General features: G+C 54.9%; 1 protein-coding gene across 1 annotated transcript in view; it reads left to right on the forward strand.

The window, feature by feature from the left end:
* Positions 1 to 27,347, forward strand: part of LOC132387107 (AMP deaminase 1-like) — a 59,465-nt gene that overhangs the window by 23,957 nt on the left and 8,161 nt on the right. The window contains exons 2-4 of the mRNA XM_059959458.1: positions 2,851 to 2,914; positions 8,020 to 8,185; positions 8,623 to 8,830. Coding sequence (XP_059815441.1) covers positions 2,861 to 2,914; positions 8,020 to 8,185; positions 8,623 to 8,830 — 428 coding nt within the window. The 5' untranslated portion in view covers positions 2,851 to 2,860. The remainder of the gene's footprint in view (positions 1 to 2,850; positions 2,915 to 8,019; positions 8,186 to 8,622; positions 8,831 to 27,347) is intronic.

Here is a 27,347-nt window from a genome sequence, read left to right on the forward strand (position 1 = left end):
AAACCTCTTAATATGACAAACTGTTTCATCCCGACGAGGCCTCAGCAGTGGTTTATAAATGCTCCACTTAACATCTTTGCTTTCATATTCGAGTGCTCTCGAAGTGAACGCCAACATCTCAATCTCCTCCCTCACCACACACAGACACAGCCTGCAAATTAATCCTCAGGGAAATCCTGCACGCCGACCTCCACCTCGGTCTGCGCCCACCCCCCCCCCCCCTCACCGTGCTTTCGCATCTTCCTCCATCTGCAAAACAGTCTGCGCTTTTCATTTCTTCCCTCCAGAGCGGATGACCGCACTCTTCCCGACACTGTATCCCATCGGCCGTTCCGTCGCCGGTTCTCCTGATCTGTCGAAGTCCTCCTGTAGCCTCTTCTCCCGCCTCAAAACTACCCACCCCTCCACCTGTCTCCGTACCGTCGGCCAAATTGCCCGCACAGCCATCGATCCCAGCATCCAAGTCATTGACATATAACGTAAGCAGACTCGGGCCACAAACCCTGTGGGTTGCCACTGGTCGTCGGCAGCCGAGCAGAACAGCTCCCACTCTTTCTTACTCCCTCCGAAATAGCCGCTGCTTCATCGACAATCAGTATCTCGCCTGAAGTACTTGTTAAGCAACCTCGGGTGGGTGTGTGTGTGGGGGTGGGTCGCGCGCCTCGTCAAAGGCCTTCTGAAAATCGCAGAGCACCACCCACCGGTGCTCATTTGCCTGTCGCGCTCAGCTGCTTTCGCAAAGAGTTCCAGCAGGCTGGCCGGACAAAGTTCAGTTCGGCGTTCCCCTGTCCCATCGCGTGCCTCCACGTAACCTGAAACCGCACCCTTGGTGACGGCAGCAACAGTGGATAGGGAGGGCCGCTCTTTCTGTGGGGGGGGCGCGGCACACAGGCATTCCGGCCACACCCTGGCATTGCTCAAAAGTTTACCAGTTTAAAATTTGCATTCACTGTCAGACAACACACAGAGTGCACGGCCTTAAATTCTTCCTCTCTGCGGGCATCTTCGAGACCGACCCCCCCCCCCCCCCCCACCACCACCCCCGGCCAAAGAATGAATGACAGAAAAACATTGGAACCCCCCAGAGCCCACTGCCCTGTCCCCGTGCATGGTTTATATCCACAGTCCGGAGAATGGGTTACAGGCTGGGATCTGATCCAGGGGTTCAGGGGGTTTATATATAGAATAACAGATCCCCGGGAGTGGGTGACAGGCTGGGATCTGATCCAGGGGTTCAGGGGGTTTATATATAGAATAACAGAACCCCGGGAGTGGGTTACAGGCTGGGATCTGATCCAGGGGTTCAGGGGGTTTATATATAGAATAACAGATCCCCGGGAGTGGGTGACAGGCTGGGATCTGATCCAGGGGTTCAGGGGGTTTATATATAGAATAACAGATCCCTGGGAGTGGGTTACAGGCTGGGATCTGATCCAGGGGTTCAGGGGGTTTATATATAGAATAACAGATCCCCGGGAGTGGGTTACAGGCTGGGATCTGATCCAGGGGTTCAGGGGGTTTATATATAGAATAACAGATCCCCGGGAGTGGGTGACAGGCTGGGATCTGATCCAGGGGTTCAGGGGGTTTATATACAGAATAACAGAACCCCGGGAGTGGGTGACAGGCTGGGATCTGATCCAGGGGTTCAGGGGGTTTATATATAGAATAACAGATCCCCGAGAGTGGGTGACAGGCTGGGATCTGATCCAGGGGTTCAGGAGGTTTATATACAGAATAACAAATCCCCGGGAGTGGGTTACAGGCTGGGATCTGATCCAGGGGTTCAGGGGGTTTATATATAGAATAACAGATCCCCGGGAGTGGGTGACAGGCTGGGATCTGATCCAGGGGTTCAGGGGGTTTATATATAGAATAACAGATCCCCGGGAGTGGGTGACGGGCTGGGATCTGATCCAGGGGTTCAGGGGGTTTATATACAGAATAACAGATCCCCGGGAGTGGGTGACAGGCTGGGATCTGATCCAGGGGTTCAGGAGGTTTATATACAGAATAACAAATCCCCGGGAGTGGGTGACAGGCTGGGATCTGATCCAGGGGTTCAGGGGGTTTATATACAGAATATCAGATCCCTGGGAGTGGGTGACAGGCTGGGATCTGATCCAGGGGTTCAGGGGGTTTATATATAGAATAACAGATACCCGGGAGTGGGTGACAGGCTGGGATCTGATCCAGGGGTTCAGGCGGTTTATATACAGAATAACAGATCCCCAGGAGTGGGTTACAGGCTGGGATCTGATCCAGGGGTTCAGGGGGTTTATATATAGAATAACAGATCCCCGGGAGTGGGTTACAGGCTGGGATCTGATCCAGGGGTTCAGGGGGTTTATATATAGAATAACAGATCCCCAGGAGTGGGTGACAGGCTGGGATCTGATCCAGGGGTTCAGGGGGTTTATATACAGAATAACAGATCCCCAGGAGTGGGTTACAGGCTGGAATCTGATCCAGGGGTTCAGGGGGTTTATATATAGAATAACAGATACCCGGGAGCGGGTGACAGGCTGGGATCTGATCCAGGGGTTCAGGGGGTTTATATATAGAATAACAGATACCCGGGAGTGGGTGACAGACTGGGATCTGATCCAGGGGTTCAGGGGGTTTATATATAGAATAACAGATCCCTGGGAGTGGGTTACAGGCTGGGATCTGATCCAGGGGTTCAGGGGGTTTATATCTAGAATAACAGATCCCCGGGAGACAGGCTGGGATCTGGTTCAGGGTTTGAATATTTATACGTAGAGTAACGGATCCCCAGAAGTGAGTTGGGTGACAGGATGAACCACTGAAATCAGTTCAATGTTGGGATAACACTCCGATCCTTTACAGAACAGCCAAGATGTCTGACATCGACTTCCACCACATCATTGTGACTGATGACACAGCAGCTGGAGTAAGTACAATTCCCTCGTATTCTGAACGCCAGCACCCCCTCGCACACTCACGTTCCCTCCACACACCCTCCTATTCATTTTCCCTCGCTCGTTCACACATTCATCTCCCTCACGCACACCTGTCTCTCTTTCACACACTTCTTTCACAAACACATGCATCTCTCTCTCTCTCTCTCACACACACACTTTTCTGTCTATCACACACCTCTCTTTCATACACTCCTCTCTCTCTCACACACACACCTCTCTCTCAGGTTACGTCCACACTCGACCGGATGATTTTGGAGACACCGGTTTCACGTAGAAACGATAGGCGTCCGCAGTATGCCTTTTCAAAAATATCTCCGTCCACATTAAAAGGGATATTTCGGCCAGTCTCCTCCTCCTGCGCATGCGCAGGACACATCGACCAAAAACAAGCGATACGTTTGGTGTCGAATCTCTTCACGAAAGACCTGGTGTGCGTTTGTCCAGTTACAGACGAGAAAAACTTAAACGACGGGCGGCTGTTAGCTCTCGCGCAGGAGGACTTAAAACTAAAAAAAACCCCAAAAACTGGAGCGTACGGAGGCAACCGACAGGGAGTTCACGGACAGTGTGACCCGGCTGACGATGACAAACTCTGTTGCAGTAATGAAGCCCCTTGATAAATGTATATGTTCCGTACCCCGTAACTGGGTGTCTCACCAGCAGAGAAAGAAGAATTCGTTGGAGTCTGGTGGCACCAAACTAAAGGTGTTTATTAATAAAAATAAGCAAAACCATATCAATAATGCGAATATACATATAAAACCAGTCAGCAGTAATAAACCTAAAAGTGTAGGAATAATAATGATCAATAATAAACAAACTCTATTGATGTCTAGGGGTAAATGAATCGTCATAGAAAAGGACACAGTTCAGTTCAGTTCATGCGGACTGAGGTAGATATGGTTGTTGTATTGAAATCGTTAGAGAGAGAGAGAGAGAGAGCAAGCGGGATATAACAGCGACAGTCAGGCAAACCTTCCTTTGCTTTCTTAATCCGTCATATCGGTGTGGTCATTCAGTTACGACCTCTCCGTCCTTCTGCTAGACCGGGGTCGGCAACATTTACCACTGAAAGAGCCAATATGGACCCATTTCCCACTGAAAAGAAAACACTGGGAGCCACAAAACCCGTTTGACATTTAAAATGAAATAACACTGCATACAACGGTTTTTTTTTTTGCCTTTATGCTATGTATAAACTATAATGTGTTGCATTTATGAAATTGATGAACTCCTGCAGAGAAAACGAAATTACATTTCTGCACGCAACAAAAACATTTTGAACTCCGAAAAAAAGACGTTGGGTTGAAGGTTACTCCATAGTTAGCCTACCTTGGATCGAAGAATTAAAAGAAAGCGCGCACTGGCGGGTGTCAGGCATTGGCAGTGGTGATGTATATTAATAGCGATAAAAAACACGTTGTAGCGGTGTGCTACACGCAGCGCTAAAATAAAGACACTGCAGTCAAAGGTAACTTTATTCGAACTAAACAGCCTTGCTTTAAAGCCTCCCTCAACCCAACCCCGTGGGCGCGGATGCTCCAAAAGACACGTACTCACAAACCCCCGCAGGCTATCTCTCTTAGCCGGAACGGTGGCTAATTGTGAGCCGGTTCGGATGTGTCAGGAAATGGGGTCTCCACAACGTTTTTAGATTGTACAAGATCACCACAATCTTCAAATTTCGAATTACATTTCAAAAACTAACAAACCACGGGGAGCCGCAGCACAGAGATCAAAGAGCCGCGGGTTGCCGACCCCTGGTGTAGTCCATTCTTCCGTGGTGGACTCGTCACTCTGGCAGGAGTGGACGCACACACGAGTCCCCACCGGCCCTGCCATCACACTGATAGCCTTAATGACCGACCTCCTGGTTCGGTCTCCGAAGCCCCCACCTTCCCTGTGGGTTCCAACACTCAATCAGTGTCCACTGGCGTGACTGGAGGGTGTCTCTCCAGACCTGTCTTTTTATCCCTACTAAAGGGGACTGAGCTATCCATTACTCCTGAATGACCGTGTCCATCAAATACGGCCACTCCTTCAGTCCACTGAGGAATGTTAACGAGCAAACTATTCTCCTTGCAGCGAAACAGTAAATAATTCAAAAATAATTCACCCCATTGTCCATCAGGTCTGTTCATTACTCATAACATATAAGACATGTCTGCCTGGTTTTGAGAGTATGGATTATGATCAGAGATTAAGTGATCTGGGGCTTTGCCCTCGAGAGCAGGGGTATCAAACTCATTTCAGGTCACGGGCCGGATTGGGCAAAATGCAGCTTCATGCGGGCCGGATCAGTCGGGCGCGGGCGAACGCGGCTTTCAATGCCTCCGTTTTTTCAGCCTGTTCTCATGTGTCTCAGTCTCTGCTGTAACTACAAAGTGTTTCACTTCGCAAATTCCGTTTCTTATGAAGAAGACTGCTGAGCAAGCATTATTTTTATGATTGGTATTAACTTACAATCATAGGCTTCGTATCGCCCGGCCATTGATAATTAAACTAATAGATCTATCTAAAATGATCTCGCGGGCCTTGAGTTTGACATCACTGCTCTAGAGAGAAGGAGGATGAGAGGAGACATGATAGAGGTGTACAAGATATTAAGAGGAATAGACAGAGGGGACAGCCAGCGCCTCTTCCCCAGGGCACCACTGCTCAGTACAAGAGGACATGGCTTTATGGTAAGGGGAGGGAAGTTCAAGGGGGATATTAGAGGAAGGTTTTTCACTCAGAGAGTGGTTGGTGTGTGGAATACACCGCCCGAGTCAGTGGTGGAGGCAGATACACGAGTGAAGTTTAAGAGACTACTAGACAGGTATATGGAGGAATTTAAGGTGGGGGGTTATATGGGAGGCAGGGATTGAGGGTCGGCACAACGTTGTGGGCCGAAGGGCCTGTACTGTGCTGTACTCTTCTGTGTTCTATGTCTGCATCAGTGTTATCTTGTATTTCCGTACAAACTTACATTAGGCTGTGACATAACTTCTGGCTTCCGTCTGGTTGCCGTCTGTTCTGAAATTGTTACGTTGCGTTCGAGAGAACGATGAAATGGCGCATTGCCGTCACCATCTGCTCCGGCACGTCATGACAGCGTTTTTAGATTTCTCCGGTTACCCCGTCCGCACTGCTCCGGTCAATCTGGCATTTTCAACGCCACACTCTCCGGAGGGCGTTTCAGAAAAGCTCCATTTCCGGGGGGAGGAAACGCCGTTAGAGTGTGGACGGAGGGTCAAAATGAAGAGAAAAAGCTTCGGTTACAGATTTATCCGTTGTAGTGTGGTCGTAGCCTCAGAAACACACCTCTCTCTCTCTCTCTCGTGCATCCCTCTCTCTCACACACACACACAAAACTGCCTCACACACACCCCTCTCTCTCACACACCTCACTCACACACCTCACTCACACACACACAAAACTGCCTCACACACACCTCTCTCACACACCTCCCTCACACACACGTCTCACACACACCTCCCTCACACACACACGTCTCACACACACCCCTCTCTCACACACCTCCCTCACACACACACACGTCTCACACACACCCCTCTCTCACACACCTCCCTCACACACACACACGTCTCACACACACCCCTCTCTCACACACCTCCCTCACACACACACACGTCTCACACACACCCCTCTCTCACACACCTCCCTCACACACACACACGTCTCACACACACCCCTCTCTCACACACCTCCCTCACACACACACACGTCTCACACACACCCCTCTCTCACACACCTCCCTCACACACACACACGTCTCACACACACCTCCCTCACACACACACGTCTCACACACACCCCTCTCTCACACACCTCCCTCACACACACACACGTCTCACACACACCCCTCTCTCACACACCTCCCTCACACACACACACGTCTCACACACACCTCCCTCACACACACACGTCTCACACACACCCCTCTCTCACACACCTCCCTCACACACACACACGTCTCACACACACCTCCCTCACACACACACGTCTCACACACACCCCTCTCTCACACACCTCCCTCACACACACACACGTCTCACACACACCCCTCTCTCACACACCTCCCTCACACACACACACGTCTCACACACACCCCTCTCTCACACACCTCCCTCACACACACACACGTCTCACACACACCCCTCTCTCACACACCTCCCTCACACACACACACGTCTCACACACACCTCTCTCTCACACACCTCCCTCACACACACACGTCTCACACACACCTCCCTCACACACACACACGTCTCACACACACCCCTCTCTCACACACCTCCCTCACACACACACACGTCTCACACACACCTCTCTCTCACACACCTCCCTCACACACACACACGTCTCACACACACCCCTCTCTCACACACCTCCCTCACACACACACACGTCTCACACACACCCCTCTCTCACACACCTCCCTCACACACACACACGTCTCACACACACCCCTCTCTCACACACCTCCCTCACACACACACACGTCTCACACACACCTCTCTCTCACACACCTCCCTCACACACACACACGTCTCACACACACCCCTCTCTCACACACCTCCCTCACACACACACACGTCTCACACACACCTCTCTCTCACACACCTCCCTCACACACACACACGTCTCACACACACCTCTCTCTCACACACCTCCCTCACACACACAACTGTGTGTCTCTCTCACTCTTTCTCAATCTCACCCCACTCTCCAGTGTGAGACTGCCCTCCCACACCCCCTCTCTCACCCTCACAGTCTGTTTCACCCTCTGTCTCTCAGTCTCCTGTCATTCTCTTTCTCTGGCACACTCCCTACCCCCCCCCCCCCCACACACACACACACACACACACACACACACACACACACACACACACACACACACACACACACACTCACACACACACACACACACACACACACACACACACACTCACACACACACACACACACACACACACTCACACATACACACACACTTCTCCATCACTATCCCCTACTCACACTCTCCGCTTCTCCTTCTCTCTCACCACCAACCCCACGCCCACCATTCAGGTGAATCCGTCGGAACTGCATCCCATCTTGGAGAAGCTGAGATCAGCGCTTCAAATCCGTGAGAAGTACATGCACCGCTCCCTCCAGAGATTCCCACAGACCACCTCGGAGGTGCTGAGGAAGATCAATGGGGATGCCTGGAATCCCGAAGAGATTGTATACCCAGGTATTCAGCCTCACAAGCGCCCGGTGTCCACACTGGGGATAAAGTGGGGGGACACACTGTGGGGGTGATGTAGAGGGAGCTCCACACCGTATCTGACCCGTGTCCCGGGAGCGCTCGGTGCCCACACTGGGGATAAAGTGGGGGGACACACTGTGGGGGTGATGTAGAGGGAGCTCCACACCGTGTCTGACCCGTGTCCCGGGAGCGCTCGGTGTCCACACTGGGGATAAAGTGGGGGGACACACTGTGGGGGTGATGTAGAGGGAGCTCCACACCGTGTCTGACCCGTGTCCCGGGAGCGCTCGGTGTCCACACTGGGGATAAAGTGGGAGGGACACACTGTGGGGGTGATGTAGAAGGAGCTCCACACCGTGTCTGACCCGTGTCCCGGGAGCGCTCGGGATGGTCAACAGAGTAAGTCCTTTCTGCCTCTCCAGACTTCACCTGCTATCCATTGGATATGAAGGAAGCTCTCAGCTTGGATTCGATCCCGGAGGATTTACCCCATGTCCTCAGCCTGCAGGATGGAGTCTTCACCCTGGCCGATCCCTCCGGGTCGCCCCTGCCCTTCATCTGCCCCACCAGCCACACCGAGTACTCGAGAGATATGAAGAACTTACTGGAGATCATCGCCGATGGGCCATTGTGAGGGTTCTATTCCACCGTCCTCCTTTAATCCCCCGTGCACTCCGCCTACCTCCCTTACTTTCTCACTTTTCATAACCCCCCACTCCTCTCCCTCCTTGTGTATAAAACCACTCTACTCCCCTTCCTGGTGAATAAACCCCTCTGCTGTCTCCCCTGGTGTATAAACCCCTCTCCTGTCCCTCCTGGTGTTTAAACCCCTCTCCTGTCTCTCCTGGTGTATAAACCCCTCTCCTGTCTCCCCTGCTGTACAAACCCCTCCCCTGTCTGCCCTGGCGTATAAACCCCTCTCCTGTCTGCCCTGGCGTATAAACCCCTCTCCTGTCTCCCCTGGCATATAAACCCCTCTCCTGTCTGCCCTGGCGTATAAACCCCTCTCCTGTCTCCCCTGGTGTATAAACCCCTCTCCTGTCTCCCCTGGTGTACAAACCCCTCTCCTGTCTGCCCTGGCGTATAAACCCCTCTCCTGTCTCCCCTGGCGTATAAACCCCTCTCCTGTCTGCCCTGGCGTATAAACCCCTCTCCTGTCTCCCCTGGTGTACAAACCCCTCTACTGTCTGCCCTGGCGTATAAACCCCTCTCCTGTCTGCCCTGGCGTATAAACCCCTCTCCTGTCTCCCGTGGTGTATAAACCCCTCTCCTGTCTCCCCTGGCGTATAAACCCCTCTTCTGTCTGCCCTGGCGTATAAACCCCTCTCCTGTCTCCCCTGGTGTATAAACCCCTCTCCTGTCTCCCCTGGTGTATAAACCCCTCTCCTGTCTCCCCTGGTGTACAAACCCCGCTCCTGTCCGCCCTGGCGTATAAACCCCTCTCCTGTCTGCCCTGGCGTATAAACCCCTCTCCTGTCTCCCCTGGCGTATAAACCCCTCTCCTGTCTCCCCTGGTGTATAAACCCCTCTCCTGTCTCCCCTGGTGTACAAACCCCTCTCCTGTCTGCCCTGGCGTATAAACCCCTCTCCTGTCTACCCTGGCGTATAAACCCATGTCCTGTCTGCCCTGGCGTTTAAACCCCTCTCCTGTCTCCCCTGGTGTATAAACCCCTCTCCTGTCTGCCCTGGCGTATAAACCCCTCTCCTGTCTGCCCTGGCGTATAAACCCCTCTCCTGTCTCCCCTGGTGTACAAACCCCTCTCCTGTCTCCCCTGGTGTACAAACCCCTCTCCAGTCTCCCCTGGTGTATAAACCCCTCTCCTGTCTCCCCGGTGTATAAAGCCCTCTCCTGTCTCCCCTGATGTACAAACCCCTCTCCTGTCTCCCCTGGTGTATAAACCCCTCTCCTGTCTCCCCTGGTGTATAAACCCCTCTCCTGTCTCCCCTGGTGTACAAACCCCTCTCCTGTCTCCCTGGTGTATAAACCCCTCTCCTGTCTCCCCTGGCGTATAAACCCCTCTCCTGTCTCCCCTGGTGTACAAACCCCTCTCCTGTCTCCCCTGGTGTACAACCCCCTCTCCTGTCTCCCCTGGTGTACAAACCCCTCTCCTGTCTCCCCTGGTGTATAAACCCCTCTCCTGTCTCCCCTGGCGTATAAACCCCACTCCTGTCTGCCCTGGCGTATAAACCCCTCTCCAGTCAGCCCTGGCGTATAAACCCCTCTCCTCTCCCTCCTTGTGTATAAAACCACTCTACTCCCCTTCCTGGTGAATAAACCCCTCTGCTGTCTCCCCTGGTGTATAAACCCCACTCCTGTCCCTCCTGGTGTTTAAACCCCTCTCCTGTCTCTCCTGGTGTATAAACCCCTCTCCTGTCTCCCCTGCTGTACAAACCCCTCTCCTGTCTGCCCTGGCGTATAAACCCCTCTCCTGTCTGCCCTGGCGTATAAACCCCTCTCCTGTCTCCCCTGGTGTATAAACCCCTCTCCTGTCTCCCCTGGCGTACAAACCCCTCTCCTGTCTGCCCTGGCGTATAAACCCCTCTCCTGTCTCCCGTGGTGTATAAACCCCCCTGGTGTATAAACCCCTCTCCTGTCTCCCCTGGTGTACAAACCCCTCTCCTGTCTCCCCTGGTGTATAAACCCCTCTCCTGTCTCTCCTGGCGTATAAACCCCTCTCCTGTCTCCCCTGGCATATAAACCCCTCTCCTGTCTGCCCTGGCGTATAAACCCCTCTCCTGTCTGCCCTGGCGTATAAACCCCTCTCCTGTCTGCCCTGGCGTAAAAACCCCTCTCCTGTCTCCCCTGGTGTATAAACCCCTCTCCTGTCTCCCCTGGCGTACAAACCCCTCTCCTGTCTGCCCTGGCGTATAAACCCCTCTCCTGTCTCCCCTGGCGTATAAACCCCTCTCCTGTCTGCCCTGGCGTATAAACCCCTCTCCTGTCTGCCCTGGCGTATAAACCCCTCTCCTGTCTCCCCTGGTGTATAAACCCCTCTCCTGTCTCCCCTGGCGTATAAACCCCTCTCCTGTCTCTCCTGGTGTATAAACCCCTCTCCTGTCACCCCTGGTGAATAAACCCCTCTCCTGTCTCCCCTGGTGTATAAACCCCTCTCCTGTCTCCCCTGGTGTACAAACCCCTCTCCTGTCTGCCCTGGCGTATAAACCCCTCTCCTGTCTGCCCTGGCCTATAAACCCTTCTCCTGTCTCCCCTGGTGTATAAACCCCTCTCCTGTCTGCCCTGGCGTATAAACCCCTCTCCTGTCTGCCCTGGCGTATAAACCCCTCTCCTGTCTCCCCTGGTGTATAAACCCCCCTCCTGTCTCCCCTGTGTATAAGCCCCTCTCCTGTCTCCCCTGGCGTATAAACCCCTCTCCTGTCTGCCCTGGCGTATAAACCCCTCTCCTGTCTGCCCTGGCGTATAAACCCCTTTCCTGTCTCCCCTGGCGTATAAACCCCTCTCCTGTCTGCCATGGCGTATAAACCCCTCTCCTGTCTCCCCTGGCGTATAAACCCCTCTCTTGTCTCCCCTGGTGTATAAACCCCTCTCCTGTCTCCCCTGGTGTACAAACCCCTCTCCTGTCTGCCCTGGCGTATAAACCCCTCTCCTGTCTGCCCTGGCGTACAAACCCCTCTCCTGTCTCCCCTGGTGTACAAACCCCTCTCCTGTCTCCCCTGGTGTATAAACCCCTCTCCTGTCTCCCCTGTTGTATAAACCCCTCTCCTGTCTGCCCTGGCGTATAAACCCCTCTCCTGTCTCCCCTGGTGTATAAACCCCTCTCCTGTCTCCCCTGGTGTATAAACCCCTCTCCTGTCTCCCCTGGCGTATAAACCCCTCTCCTGTCTGCCCTGGCGTATAAACCCCTCTCCTGTCTGCCCTGGCGTATAAACCCCTCTCCTGTCTCCCCTGGTGTATAAACCCCTCTCCTGTCTGCCCTGGCGTATAAACCCCTCTCCTGTCTGCCCTGTCGTATAAACCCCTCTCCTGTCTCCCCTGGTGTTTAAACCCCTCTCCTGTCTCCCCTGGTGTATAAACCCCTCTCCTGTCTCCCCTGGTGTGCAAACCCCTCTCCTGTCTGCCCTGGCGTATAAACCCCTCTCCTGTCTGCCCTGGCGTATAAACCCCTCTCCTGTCTCCCCTGGTGTACAAACACCTCTCCTGTCTCCCCTGGTGTATAAACCCCTCTCCTGTCTGCCCTGTCCTATAAACCCCTCTCCTGTCTCCCCTGGTGTATAAACCCCTCTCCTGTCTCCCCTGGTGTATAAACCCCTCTCCTGTCTCCCCTGGTGTACAAACCCCTCTCCTGTCTGCCCTGGCGTATAAACCCCTCTCCTGTCTCCCCTGGCGTATAAACCCCTCTCCTGTCTGCCCTGGCGTATAAACCCCTCTCCTGTCTCCCCTGGTGTATAAACCCCTCTCCTGTCTGCCCTGGCGTATAAACCCCTCTCCTGTCTGCCCTGGCGTATAAACCCCTCTCCTGTCTCCCCTGGTGTATAAACCCCTCTCCTGTCTCCCCTGGTGTACAAACCCCTCTCCTGTCTGCCCTGGCGTATAAACCCCTCTCCTGTCTGCCCTGGCGTATAAACCCCTCTCCTGTCTCCCCTGGTGTACAAACCCCTCTCCTGTCTCCCCTGGTGTATAAACCCCTCTCCTGTCTCCCCTGTTGTATAAACCCCTCTCCTGTCTCCCCTGGTGTACAAACCCCTCTCCTGTCTGCCCTGGCATATAAACCTCTCTCCTGTCTGCCCTGGCGTATAAACCCCTCTCCTGTCTCCCCTGGTGTATATACCCCTCTCCTGTCTGCCCTGGCGTATAAACCCCTCTCCTGTCTGCCCTAGCGTATAAACCCCTCTCCTGTCTCCCCTGGTGTATAAACTCCTCTCCTGTCTCCCCTGGCGTATAAACCCCTCTCCTGTCTCCCCTGGTGTATAAACCCCTCTCCTGTCTCTCCTGGTGTATAAACCCCTCTCCTGTCTCTCCTGGTGTATAAACCCCTCTCCTGTCTCCCCTGGTGAATAAACCCCTCTCCTGTCTCCCCTGGTGTATAAACCCCTCTCCTGTCTCCCCTGGTGTATAAACCCCTCTCCTGTCCCTCCTGGTGTTTAAACCCCTCTCCTGTCTCTCCTGGTGTATAAACCCCTCTCCTGTCTCCCCTGCTGTACAAACCCCTCTCCTGTCTGCCCTGGCGTATAAACCCCTCTCCTGTCTGCCCTGGCGTATAAACCCCTCTCCTGTCTCCCCTGGTGTATAAACCCCTCTCCTGTCTCCCCTGGTATTCAAACCGCTCTCCTGTCTGCCCTGGGGTATAAACCCCTCTCCTGTCTGCCCTGGCGTATAAACCCCTCTCCTGTCTCCCGTGGTGTATAAACCCCTCTCCTGTCTCCCCTGGCGTATAAACCCCTCTTCTGTCTGCCCTGGCGTATAAACCCCTCTCCTGTCTCCCCTGGTGTATAAACCCCTCTCCTGTCTCCCCTGGTGTATAAACCCCTCTCCTGTTTCCCCTGGTGTACAAACCCCTCTCCTGTCTGCCCTGGCGTATAAACCCTCTCCTGTCTGCCCTGGCGTTTAAACCCCTCTCCTGTCTCCCCTGGTGTATAAACCCCTCTCCTGTCTGCCCTGGCGTATAAACCCCTCTCCTGTCTGCCCTGGCGTATAAACCCCTCTCCTGTCTCCCCTGGTGTATAAACCCCTCTCCTGTCTCCCCTGGTGTACAAACCCCTCTCCTGTCTCCCCTGGTGTATAAACCCCTCTCCTGTCTCCCCTGGTGTATAAACCCCTCTCCTGTCTCCACTGGCGTATAAACCCCTCTCCTGTCTCCCCTGGCGTATAAACCCCTCTCCTGTCTGCCCTGGCGTGTAAACGCCCTCTCCTGTCTGCCCTGGCGTATAAACCCCTCTGCCCTGTCGTATAAACCCCTCTCCTGTCTCCCCTGGTGTATAAACCCCTCTCCTGTCTCCCCTGGTGTACAAACCCCTCTCCTGTCTGCCCTGGCGTATAAACCCCTCTCCTGTCTGCCCTGGCGTATAAACCCCTCTCCTGTCTCCCCTGGCGTATAAACCCCTCTCCTGTCTGCCCTGGCGTATAAACCCCTCTCCTGTCTGCCCTGGCGTATAAACCCCTCTCCTGTCTCCCCTGGTGTATAAACCCCTCTCCTGTCTGCCCTGGCGTATAAACCCCTCTCCTGTCTGCCCTGGCGTATAAACCCCTCTCCTGTCTCCCCTGGTGTATAAACCCCTCTCCTGTCTCCCCTGGTGTACAAACCCCTCTCCTGTCTGCCCTGGCGTATAAACCCCTCTCCTGTCTGCCCTGGAGTATAAACCCCTCTCCTGTCTCCCCTGGTGTATAAACCCCTCTCCTGTCTCCCCTGGCGTATAAACCCCTCTCCTGTCTGCCCTGGCGTATAAACCCCTCTCCTGTCTGCCCTGGCGTATAAACCCCTCTCCTGTCTCCCCTGGTGTATAAACCCCTCTCCTGTCTGCCCTGGCGTATAAACCCCTCTCCTGTCCCTCCTGGTGTTTAAACCCCTCTCCTGTCTCTCCTGGTGTATAAACCCCTCTCCTGTCTCCCCTGCTGTACAAACCCCTCTCCTGTCTGCCCTGGCGTATAAACCCCTCTCCTGTCTGCCCTGGCGTATAAACCCCTCTCCTGTCTCCCCTGGTGTATAAACCCCTCTCCTGTCTCCCCTGGTATTCAAACCGCTCTCCTGTCTGCCCTGGGGTATAAACCCCTCTCCTGTCTGCCCTGGCGTATAAACCCCTCTCCTGTCTCCCGTGGTGTATAAACCCCTCTCCTGTCTCCCCTGGCGTATAAACCCCTCTTCTGTCTGCCCTGGCGTATAAACCCCTCTCCTGTCTCCCCTGGTGTATAAACCCCTCTCCTGTCTCCCCTGGTGTATAAACCCCTCTCCTGTTTCCCCTGGTGTACAAACCCCTCTCCTGTCTGCCCTGGCGTATAAACCCTCTCCTGTCTGCCCTGGCGTTTAAACCCCTCTCCTGTCTCCCCTGGTGTATAAACCCCTCTCCTGTCTGCCCTGGCGTATAAACCCCTCTCCTGTCTGCCCTGGCGTATAAACCCCTCTCCTGTCTCCCCTGGTGTATAAACCCCTCTCCTGTCTCCCCTGGTGTACAAACCCCTCTCCTGTCTCCCCTGGTGTATAAACCCCTCTCCTGTCTCCCCTGGTGTATAAACCCCTCTCCTGTCTCCACTGGCGTATAAACCCCTCTCCTGTCTCCCCTGGCGTATAAACCCCTCTCCTGTCTGCCCTGGCGTGTAAACGCCCTCTCCTGTCTGCCCTGGCGTATAAACCCCTCTGCCCTGTCGTATAAACCCCTCTCCTGTCTCCCCTGGTGTATAAACCCCTCTCCTGTCTCCCCTGGTGTACAAACCCCTCTCCTGTCTGCCCTGGCGTATAAACCCCTCTCCTGTCTGCCCTGGCGTATAAACCCCTCTCCTGTCTCCCCTGGCGTATAAACCCCTCTCCTGTCTGCCCTGGCGTATAAACCCCTCTCCTGTCTGCCCTGGCGTATAAACCCCTCTCCTGTCTCCCCTGGTGTATAAACCCCTCTCCTGTCTGCCCTGGCGTATAAACCCCTCTCCTGTCTGCCCTGGCGTATAAACCCCTCTCCTGTCTCCCCTGGTGTATAAACCCCTCTCCTGTCTCCCCTGGTGTACAAACCCCTCTCCTGTCTGCCCTGGCGTATAAACCCCTCTCCTGTCTGCCCTGGAGTATAAACCCCTCTCCTGTCTCCCCTGGTGTATAAACCCCTCTCCTGTCTCCCCTGGCGTATAAACCCCTCTCCTGTCTGCCCTGGCGTATAAACCCCTCTCCTGTCTGCCCTGGCGTATAAACCCCTCTCCTGTCTCCCCTGGTGTATAAACCCCTCTCCTGTCTGCCCTGGCGTATAAACCCCTCTCCTGTCTGCCCTGTCGTATAAACCCCTCTCCTGTCTCCCCTGGTGTTTAAACCCCTCTCCTGTCTCCCCTGGTGTATAAACCCCTCTCCTGTCTCCCCTGGTGTGCAAACCCCTCTCCTGTCTGCCCTGGCGTATAAACCCCTCTCCTGTCTGCCCTGGCGTATAAACCCCTCTCCTGTCTCCCCTGGTGTACAAACACCTCTCCTGTCTCCCCTGGTGTATAAACCCCTCTCCTGTCTGCCCTGTCCTATAAACCCCTCTCCTGTCTCCCCTGGTGTATAAACCCCTCTCCTGTCTCCCCTGGTGTATAAACCCCTCTCCTGTCTCCCCTGGTGTACAAACCCCTCTCCTGTCTGCCCTGGCGTATAAACCCCTCTCCTGTCTCCCCTGGCGTATAAACCCCTCTCCTGTCTGCCCTGGCGTATAAACCCCTCTCCTGTCTCCCCTGGTGTATAAACCCCTCTCCTGTCTGCCCTGGCGTATAAACCCCTCTCCTGTCTGCCCTGGCGTATAAACCCCTCTCCTGTCTCCCCTGGTGTATAAACCCCTCTCCTGTCTCCCCTGGTGTACAAACCCCTCTCCTGTCTGCCCTGGCGTATAAACCCCTCTCCTGTCTGCCCTGGCGTATAAACCCCTCTCCTGTCTCCCCTGGTGTACAAACCCCTCTCCTGTCTCCCCTGGTGTATAAACCCCTCTCCTGTCTCCCCTGTTGTATAAACCCCTCTCCTGTCTCCCCTGGTGTACAAACCCCTCTCCTGTCTGCCCTGGCATATAAACCTCTCTCCTGTCTGCCCTGGCGTATAAACCCCTCTCCTGTCTCCCCTGGTGTATATACCCCTCTCCTGTCTGCCCTGGCGTATAAACCCCTCTCCTGTCTGCCCTAGCGTATAAACCCCTCTCCTGTCTCCCCTGGTGTATAAACTCCTCTCCTGTCTCCCCTGGCGTATAAACCCCTCTCCTGTCTCCCCTGGTGTATAAACCCCTCTCCTGTCTCTCCTGGTGTATAAACCCCTCTCCTGTCTCTCCTGGTGTATAAACCCCTCTCCTGTCTCCCCTGGTGAATAAACCCCTCTCCTGTCTCCCCTGGTGTATAAACCCCTCTCCTGTCTCCCCTGGTGTATAAACCCCTCTCCTGTCCCTCCTGGTGTTTAAACCCCTCTCCTGTCTCTCCTGGTGTATAAACCCCTCTCCTGTCTCCCCTGCTGTACAAACCCCTCTCCTGTCTGCCCTGGCGTATAAACCCCTCTCCTGTCTGCCCTGGCGTATAAACCCCTCTCCTGTCTCCCCTGGTGTATAAACCCCTCTCCTGTCTCCCCTGGTATTCAAACCGCTCTCCTGTCTGCCCTGGGGTATAAACCCCTCTCCTGTCTGCCCTGGCGTATAAACCCCTCTCCTGTCTCCCGTGGTGTATAAACCCCTCTCCTGTCTCCCCTGGCGTATAAACCCCTCTTCTGTCTGCCCTGGCGTATAAACCCCTCTCCTGTCTCCCCTGGTGTATAAACCCCTCTCCTGTCTCCCCTGGTGTATAAACCCCTCTCCTGTTTCCCCTGGTGTACAAACCCCTCTCCTGTCTGCCCTGGCGTATAAACCCCTCTCCTGTCTGCCCTGGCGTTTAAACCCCTCTCCTGTCTCCCCTGGTGTATAAACCCCTCTCCTGTCTGCCCTGGCGTATAAACCCCTCTCCTGTCTGCCCTGGCGTATAAACCCCTCTCCTGTCTCCCCTGGTGTATAAACCCCTCTCCTGTCTCCCCTGGTGTACAAACCCCTCTCCTGTCTCCCCTGGTGTATAAACCCCTCTCCTGTCTCCCCTGGTGTATAAACCCCTCTCCTGTCTCCACTGGCGTATAAACCCCTCTCCTGTCTCCCCTGGCGTATAAACCCCTCTCCTGTCTGCCCTGGCGTGTAAACGCCCTCTCCTGTCTGCCCTGGCGTATAAACCCCTCTGCCCTGTCGTATAAACCCCTCTCCTGTCTCCCCTGGTGTATAAACCCCTCTCCTGTCTCCCCTGGTGTACAAACCCCTCTCCTGTCTGCCCTGGCGTATAAACCCCTCTCCTGTCTGCCCTGGCGTATAAACCCCTCTCCTGTCTCCCCTGGCGTATAAACCCCTCTCCTGTCTGCCCTGGCGTATAAACCCCTCTCCTGTCTGCCCTGGCGTATAAACCCCTCTCCTGTCTCCCCTGGTGTATAAACCCCTCTCCTGTCTGCCCTGGCGTATAAACCCCTCTCCTGTCTGCCCTGGCGTATAAACCCCTCTCCTGTCTCCCCTGGTGTACAAACCCCTCTCCTGTCTGCCCTGGCATATAAACCTCTCTCCTGTCTGCCCTGGCGTATAAACCCCTCTCCTGTCTCCCCTGGTGTATATACCCCTCTCCTGTCTGCCCTGGCGTATAAACCCCTCTCCTGTCTGCCCTAGCGTATAAACCCCTCTCCTGTCTCCCCTGGTGTATAAACTCCTCTCCTGTCTCCCCTGGCGTATAAACCCCTCTCCTGTCTCCCCTGGTGTATAAACCCCTCTCCTGTCTCTCCTGGTGTATAAACCCCTCTCCTGTCTCTCCTGGTGTATAAACCCCTCTCCTGTCTCCCCTGGTGAATAAACCCCTCTCCTGTCTCCCCTGGTGTATAAACCCCTCTCCTGTCTCCCCTGGTGTATAAACCCCTCTCCTGTCCCTCCTGGTGTTTAAACCCCTCTCCTGTCTCTCCTGGTGTATAAACCCCTCTCCTGTCTCCCCTGCTGTACAAACCCCTCTCCTGTCTGCCCTGGCGTATAAACCCCTCTCCTGTCTGCCCTGGCGTATAAACCCCTCTCCTGTCTCCCCTGGTGTATAAACCCCTCTCCTGTCTCCCCTGGTATTCAAACCGCTCTCCTGTCTGCCCTGGGGTATAAACCCCTCTCCTGTCTGCCCTGGCGTATAAACCCCTCTCCTGTCTCCCGTGGTGTATAAACCCCTCTCCTGTCTCCCCTGGCGTATAAACCCCTCTTCTGTCTGCCCTGGCGTATAAACCCCTCTCCTGTCTCCCCTGGTGTATAAACCCCTCTCCTGTCTCCCCTGGTGTATAAACCCCTCTCCTGTTTCCCCTGGTGTACAAACCCCTCTCCTGTCTGCCCTGGCGTATAAACCCCTCTCCTGTCTGCCCTGGCGTTTAAACCCCTCTCCTGTCTCCCCTGGTGTATAAACCCCTCTCCTGTCTGCCCTGGCGTATAAACCCCTCTCCTGTCTGCCCTGGCGTATAAACCCCTCTCCTGTCTCCCCTGGTGTATAAACCCCTCTCCTGTCTCCCCTGGTGTACAAACCCCTCTCCTGTCTCCCCTGGTGTATAAACCCCTCTCCTGTCTCCCCTGGTGTATAAACCCCTCTCCTGTCTCCACTGGCGTATAAACCCCTCTCCTGTCTCCCCTGGCGTATAAACCCCTCTCCTGTCTGCCCTGGCGTGTAAACGCCCTCTCCTGTCTGCCCTGGCGTATAAACCCCTCTGCCCTGTCGTATAAACCCCTCTCCTGTCTCCCCTGGTGTATAAACCCCTCTCCTGTCTCCCCTGGTGTACAAACCCCTCTCCTGTCTGCCCTGGCGTATAAACCCCTCTCCTGTCTGCCCTGGCGTATAAACCCCTCTCCTGTCTCCCCTGGCGTATAAACCCCTCTCCTGTCTGCCCTGGCGTATAAACCCCTCTCCTGTCTGCCCTGGCGTATAAACCCCTCTCCTGTCTCCCCTGGTGTATAAACCCCTCTCCTGTCTGCCCTGGCATATAAACCCCTCTCCTGTCTGCCCTGGCGTATAAACCCCTCTCCTGTCTCCCCTGGTGTATAAACCCCTCTCCTGTCTCCCCTGGTGTACAAACCCCTCTCCTGTCTGCCCTGGCGTATAAACCCCTCTCCTGTCTGCCCTGGAGTATAAACCCCTCTCCTGTCTCCCCTGGTGTACAAACCCCTCTCCTGTCTCCCCTGGTGTATAAACCCCTCTCCTGTCTCCCCTGGTGTACAAACCCCTCTCCTGTCTCCCCTGGTGTACAAACCCCTCTCCTGTCTGCCCTGGCGTATAAACCCCTCTCCTGTCTGCCCTGGCGTATAAACCCCTCTCCTGTCTGCCCTGGCGTATAAACCCCTCTCCTGTCTCCCCTGGTGTATAAACCCCTCTCCTGTCTCCCCTGGTGTATAAACCCCTCTCCTGTCTCCCCTGGCGTATAAACCCCTCTCCTGTCTGCCCTGGCGTATAAACCCCTCTCCTGTCTCCCCTGGCGTATAAACCCCTCTCCTGTCTGCCCTGGCGTATAACCCCCTCTCCTGTCTCCCCTGGTGTATAAACCCCTCTCCTGTCTCCCCTGGTGTATAAACCCCTCTCATGTCTCCCCTGGTGTACAAACCCCTCTCCTGTCTGCCCTGGCGTATAAACCCCTCTCCTGTCTGCCCTGGCGTATAAACCCCTCTCCTGTCTCCCCTGGTGTATAAACCCCTCTCCTGTCTGCCCTGGCGTATAAACCCCTCTCCTGTCTCCCCTGGTGTATAAACCCCTCTCCTGTCTCCCCTGGTGTACAAACCCCTCTCCTGTCTGCCCTGGCGTATAAACCCCTCTCCTGTCTGCCCTGGCGTATAAACCCCTCTCCTGTCTCCCCTGGTGTACAAACCCCTCTCCTGTCTCCCCTGGTGTATAAACCCCTCTCCTGTCTCCCCTGGTGTATAAACCCCTCTCCTGTCTCCCCTGGTGTACAAACCCCTCTCCTGTCTCCCTGGTGTATAAACCCCTCTCCTGTCTCCCCTGGCGTATAAACCCCTCTCCTGTCTCCCCTGGTGTACAAACCCCTCTCCTGTCTCCCCTGGTGTACAAACCCCTCTCCTGTCTCCCCTGGTGTATAAACCCCTCTCCTGTCTCCCCTGGTGTACAAACCCCTCTCCTGTCTCCCCTGGTGTATAAACCCCTCTCCTGTCTCCCCTGGTGTATAAACCCCTCTCCTGTCTCCCCTGGTGTACAAACCCCTCTCCTGTCTCCCTGGTGTATAAACCCCTCTCCTGTCTCCCCTGGTGTATAAACCCCTCTCCTGTCTCCCCTGGCGTATAAACCCCTCTCCTGTCTCCCCTGGTGTATAAACCCCTCTCCTGTCTACCCTTGTGTATAAACCCCTCTCCTGTCTGCCCTGGTGTATAAACCCCTCTCGTGTCTCCCCTGGTGTATAAGCCCCGCTCCTGTCCCTCCTGGTGTATAAACCCCTCTCCTGTCCCTCCTGGTGTATAAACCCCTCTCCTGTCTCTCCTGGTGTATAAACCCCCTCTCCTGTCTCCCCTGGTGTACAAACCCCTCTCTTGTCTCCCCTGGTGTATAAACCCCTCTCCTGTCTCCCCTGGTGAATAAACCCGTCTCCTGTCTCCCCTGGCGTATAAATCCCTCTCCTGTCTCCCCTGGTGTATATACCCCTCTCCTGTCTCCCCTGGTGTATAAACCCCTCTCCTGTCTCCCCTGGTGTATAAACCCCTCTCCTGTCTCCCCTGGCGTATAAACCCCTCTCCTGTCTCCCCTGGTGTATAAACCCCTCTCCTGTCTCCCCGGTGTATAAACCCCTCTCCTGTCTCCCCTGGTGTATAAGCCCCTCTCCTGTCCCTCCTTGTGTATAAACCCCTCTCCTGTCCCTCCTGGGGTATAAACCCCTCTCCTGTCTGCCCTGGTGTATAAACCCCTCTCCTGTCTGCCCTGGCGTATAAACCCCTCTCCTGTCTCCCCGGTGTATAAACCCCTCTCCTGTCTCCCCTGGTGTATAAACCCCTCTTCTGTTTCCCCTGGTGTATAAACCCCTCTCCTGTCTCCCCGGTGTATAAACCCCTCTCCTGTCTCCCCTGATGTACAAACCCCTCTCCTGTCTCCCCTGGTGTATAAACCCCTCTCCTGTCTCCCCTGGCGTATACACCACTCTCCTGTCTCCCCTGGTGTATAAACCCCTCTCCTGTCTCTCCTGGCGTATTAACCCCTCTCCTGTCTCCCCTGGTGTACAAACCCCTCTCCTGTCTCCCCTGGTGTACAAACCCCTCTCCTGTCTCCCCTGGTGTATAAACCCCTCTCCTGTCTCCCCTGGTGTACAAACCCCTCTCCTGTCTCCCCTGGTGTATAAACCCCTCTCCTGTCTGCCCTGGTGTATAAACCCCTCACCTGTCTGCCCTGGTGTATAAACCCCTCTCCTGTCTCCCCTGGTTTATATACCCCTCTCCTGCCTCTCCTGGTGTATAAACCCCTCTCCTGTCTCCCCTGGTGTATAAACCCCTCTCCTGTCTCCCCTGGTGTATAAACCCCTCTCCCTGTGTATAAAACCCTCTCTTGTTTCCCCATGTGTATAAACCCCTCTCCTGTCTGCCCTGGTGTATACACCCCTCTCCCTGTGTATAAAACCCTCTCTTGTTTCCCCATGTGTATAAAACCCTCTCTTGTTTCCCCATGTGTATAAACCCCTCTCCTGTCTCCCCTGGTGTATAAGCCTCCTCTCCTGCCTCCCCAGGTGTATAAACCCCTCTCCTGTCTCCCCTGGTGTATAAACCCCTCTCCTGTCTCCCCTGGTTTACAAACCCCTCTCCTGTCTCCCCTCGTGTATAAACCCCTCTCCTGTCTCCCCTGGTGTACAAACCCCTCTCCTGTCTCCCCTGGTGTATAAACCCCTCTCCTGTCTCCCCTGTCTCCCCTGGTGTATAAACCCCTCTCCTGTCCCTCCTCGTGTATAAACCCCTCTCCTGTCTCCCCTGGTGCATAAACCCCTCTCCTGTCTCCCCTGGTGTATAAACCCCTCTCCTGTCCCTCCTGGTGTATAAACCCCTCTCCTGTCTCCCCTGGTGCATAAACCCCTCTCCTGTCTCCCCTGGTGCATAAACCCCTCTCCTGTCTCCCCTGGTGTATAAACCCCTCTCCTGTCTCCCCTGGTGTACAAACCCCTCTCCTGTCTCCCCGGTGTATAAACCCCTCTCCTGTCCCTCCTGGGGTATAAACCCCTCTCCTGTCTGCCCTGGTGTATAAACCCCTCTCCTGTCCCTCCTCGTGTATAAACCCTTCTCCTGTCTCCCCTGGTGCATAAACCCCTCTCCTGTCTCCCCTGGTGTATAAACCCCTCTCCTGTCCCTCCTGGTGTATAAACCCCTCTCCTGTCTCCCCTGGTGCATAAACCCCTCTCCTGTCTCCCCTGGTGCATAAACCCCTCTCCTGTCTCCCCTGGTGTATAAACCCCTCTCCTGTCTCCCCTGGTGTACAAACCCCTCTCCTGTCTCCCCGGTGTACAAACCCGTCTCCTGTCTCCCCTGGTGTATAAACCCCTCTCCTGTCTCCCCTGGTGTACAAACCCCTCTCCTGTCTCCCCTGGTGTATAAACCCCTCTCCTGTCTCCCCTGGTGTATATACCCCTCTCCTGTCTCCCCGGTGTATAAAAACCTCTCCTGTCTCCCCTGGTGTACAAACCCCTCTCCTGTCTCCCCGGTGTACAAACCCCTCTCCTGTCTCCCCCTGGTGTATAAACCCCTCTCCTGTCTCCCCTGGTGTACAAACCCCTCTCCTGTCTCCCCTGGTGTATAAACCCCTCTCCTGTCTCCCCTGGTGTATATACCCCTCTCCTGCCTCCCCAGGTGTATAAAACCCTCTCCTGTCTCCCCTGGTGTATAAACCCCTCTCCTGTCTCCCCGGTGTATAAAAACCTCTCCTGTCTCCCCTGGTGTACAAACCACTCTCCTGTCTCCCCGGTGTACAAACCCCTCTCCTGTCTCCCCGGTGTATAAACCCCTCTCCTGTCACCCCTGGTGTATAAACCCCTCTGCTGTCTCCCCTGGTGTATAAACCCCTCTCCTGTCTCCCCTGGTGTATAAACCCCTCTCCTGTCTCCCCTGGTGTATAAAACCCTCTCCTGTCTCCCCTGGTGTATAAACCCCTCTCCTGTCTCCCCTGGTGAATAAACCCCTCTCCTGTCTCCCCTGGTGTACAAACCCCTCTCCTGTCCCTCCTGGTGTATAAACCCCTCTCCTGTCTCCCCTGTTGTATAAACCCCTCTCCTGTCCCTCCTGGTGTATAAACCGCTCTCCTGTCTCCCCTGTTGTATAAACCCCTCTCCTGTCCCTCCTGGTGTATAAACCCCTCTCCTGTCTTCCCTGGTGTATAAACCCCTCTCCTGTCCCTCCTGGTGTATAAACCCCTCTCCTGTCCCTCCTGGTGTATAAACCCCTCTCCTGTCCCTCCTGGTGTTTAAACCCCTCTCCTGTCCCTCCTGGTGTACAAACCCCTCTCCTGTCTCCCCGGTGTATAAACCCCTCTCCTGTCTCCCCTGGTGTATAAGCCCCTCTCCTGTCCCTCCTGGTGTATAAACCCCTCTCCTGTCCCTCCTGGGGTATAAACCCCTCTCCTGTCTGCCCATGTGTATAAACCCCTCTCCTGTCTGCCCTGGCGTATAAACCCCTCTCCTGTCTCCCCGGTGTATAAACCCCTCTCCTGTCTCCCCTGGTGTATAAACCCCTCTTCTGTTTCCCCTGGTGTATAAACCCCTCTCCTGTCTCCCCGGTGTATAAACCCCTCTCCTGTCTCCCCTGATGTACAAACCCCTCTCCTGTCTCCCCTGGTGTATAAACCCCTCTCCTGTCTCCCCTGGCGTATACACCACTCTCCTGTCTCCCCTGGTGTATAAACCCCTCTCCTGTCTCTCCTGGCGTATAAACCCCTCTCCTGTCTCCCCTGGTGTACAAACCCCTCTCCTGTCTCCCCTGGTGTATAAACCCCTCTCCTGTCTCCCCTGGTGTATAAACCCCTCTCCTGTCTCCCCTGGTGTATAAACCCCTCTCCTGTCTCCCCTGGTGTACAAACCCCTCTCCTGTCTCCCCTGGTGTATAAACCCCTCTCCTGTCTCCCCTGGTGTATATACCCCTCTCCTGCCTCCCCAGGTGTATAAAACCCTCTCCTGTCTCCCCTGGTGTATAAACCCCTCTCCTGTCTCCCCGGTGTATAAAAACCTCTCCTGTCTCCCCTGGTGTACAAACCACTCTCCTGTCTCCCCGGTGTACAAACCCCTCTCCTGTCTCCCCGGTGTATAAACCCCTCTCCTGTCACCCCTGGTGTATAAACCCCTCTGCTGTCTCCCCTGGTGTATAAACCCCTCTCCTGTCTCCCCTGGTGTATAAACCCCTCTCCTGTCTCCCCTGGTGTATAAAACCCTCTCCTGTCTCCCCTGGTGTATAAACCCCTCTCCTGTCTCCCCTGGTGAATAAACCCCTCTCCTGTCTCCCCTGGTGTACAAACCCCTCTCCTGTCCCTCCTGGTGTATAAACCCCTCTCCTGTCTCCCCTGTTGTATAAACCCCTCTCCTGTCCCTCCTGGTGTATAAACCGCTCTCCTGTCTCCCCTGTTGTATAAACCCCTCTCCTGTCCCTCCTGGTGTATAAACCCCTCTCCTGTCTTCCCTGGTGTATAAACCCCTCTCCTGTCCCTCCTGGTGTATAAACCCCTCTCCTGTCCCTCCTGGTGTATAAACCCCTCTCCTGTCCCTCCTGGTGTTTAAACCCCTCTCCTGTCCCTCCTGGTGTACAAACCCCTCTCCTGTCTCCCCGGTGTATAAACCCCTCTCCTGTCTCCCCTGGTGTATAAGCCCCTCTCCTGTCCCTCCTGGTGTATAAACCCCTCTCCTGTCCCTCCTGGGGTATAAACCCCTCTCCTGTCTGCCCATGTGTATAAACCCCTCTCCTGTCTGCCCTGGCGTATAAACCCCTCTCCTGTCTCCCCGGTGTATAAACCCCTCTCCTGTCTCCCCTGGTGTATAAACCCCTCTTCTGTTTCCCCTGGTGTATAAACCCCTCTCCTGTCTCCCCGGTGTATAAACCCCTCTCCTGTCTCCCCTGATGTACAAACCCCTCTCCTGTCTCCCCTGGTGTATAAATCCCTCTCCTGTCTCCCCTGGCGTATACACCACTCTCCTGTCTCCCCTGGTGTATAAACCCCTCTCCTGTCTCTCCTGGCGTATAAACCCCTCTCCTGTCTCCCCTGGTGTACAAACCCCTCTCCTGTCTCCCCTGGTGTATAAACCCCTCTCCTGTCTCCCCTGGTGTATAAACCCCTCTCCTGTCTCCCCTGGTGTACAAACCCCTCTCCTGTCTCCCCTGGTGTATAAACCCCTCTCCTGTCTGCCCTGGTGTATAAACCCCTCTCCTGTCTGCGCTGGTGTATAAACCCCTCTCATGTCTCCCCTGGTTTATATACCCCTCTCCTGCCTCTCCTGGTGTATAAACCCCTCTCCTGTCTCCCCTGTCTCCCCTGGTGTATAAACCCCTCTCCTGTCTCCCCTGGTTTACAAACCCCTCTCCTGTCTCCCCTCGTGTATAAACCCCTCTCCTGTCTCCCCTGGTGTACAAACCCCTCTCCTGTCTCCCCTGGTGTATAAACCCCTCTCCTGTCTCCCCTGTCTCCCCTGGTGTATAAACCCCTCTCCTGTCCCTCCTGGTGTATAAACCCCTCTCCTGTCCCTCCTCGTGTATAAACCCTTCTCCTGTCTCCCCTGGTGCATAAACCCCTCTCCTGTCTCCCCTGGTGTATAAACCCCTCTCCTGTCTCCCCTGGTGAATAAACCCCTCTCCTGTCTCCCCTGGTGTACAAACCCCTCTCCTGTCCCTCCTGGTGTATAAACCCCTCTCCTGTCTCCCCTGTTGTATAAACCCCTCTCCTGTCCCTCCTGGTGTATAAACCGCTCTCCTGTCTCCCCTGTTGTATAAACCCCTCTCCTGTCCCTCCTGGTGTATAAACCCCTCTCCTGTCTTCCCTGGTGTATAAACCCCTCTCCTGTCCCTCCTGGTGTATAAACCCCTCTCCTGTCCCTCCTGGTGTATAAACCCCTCTCCTGTCCCTCCTGGTGTTTAAACCCCTCTCCTGTCCCTCCTGGTGTACAAACCCCTCTCCTGTCTCCCCGGTGTATAAACCCCTCTCCTGTCTCCCCTGGTGTATAAGCCCCTCTCCTGTCCCTCCTGGTGTATAAACCCCTCTCCTGTCCCTCCTGGGGTATAAACCCCTCTCCTGTCTGCCCTGGTGTATAAACCCCTCTCCTGTCTGCCCTGGCGTATAAACCCCTCTCCTGTCTCCCCGGTGTATAAACCCCTCTCCTGTCTCCCCTGGTGTATAAACCCCTCTTCTGTTTCCCCTGGTGTATAAACCCCTCTCCTGTCTCCCCGGTGTATAAACCCCTCTCCTGTCTCCCCTGATGTACAAACCCCTCTCCTGTCTCCCCTGGTGTATAAACCCCTCTCCTGTCTC

Source organism: Hypanus sabinus, unplaced genomic scaffold, assembly GCF_030144855.1.
Source record: "Hypanus sabinus isolate sHypSab1 unplaced genomic scaffold, sHypSab1.hap1 scaffold_1534, whole genome shotgun sequence".
Taxonomy (NCBI): Eukaryota; Metazoa; Chordata; class Chondrichthyes; order Myliobatiformes; family Dasyatidae; genus Hypanus; species Hypanus sabinus.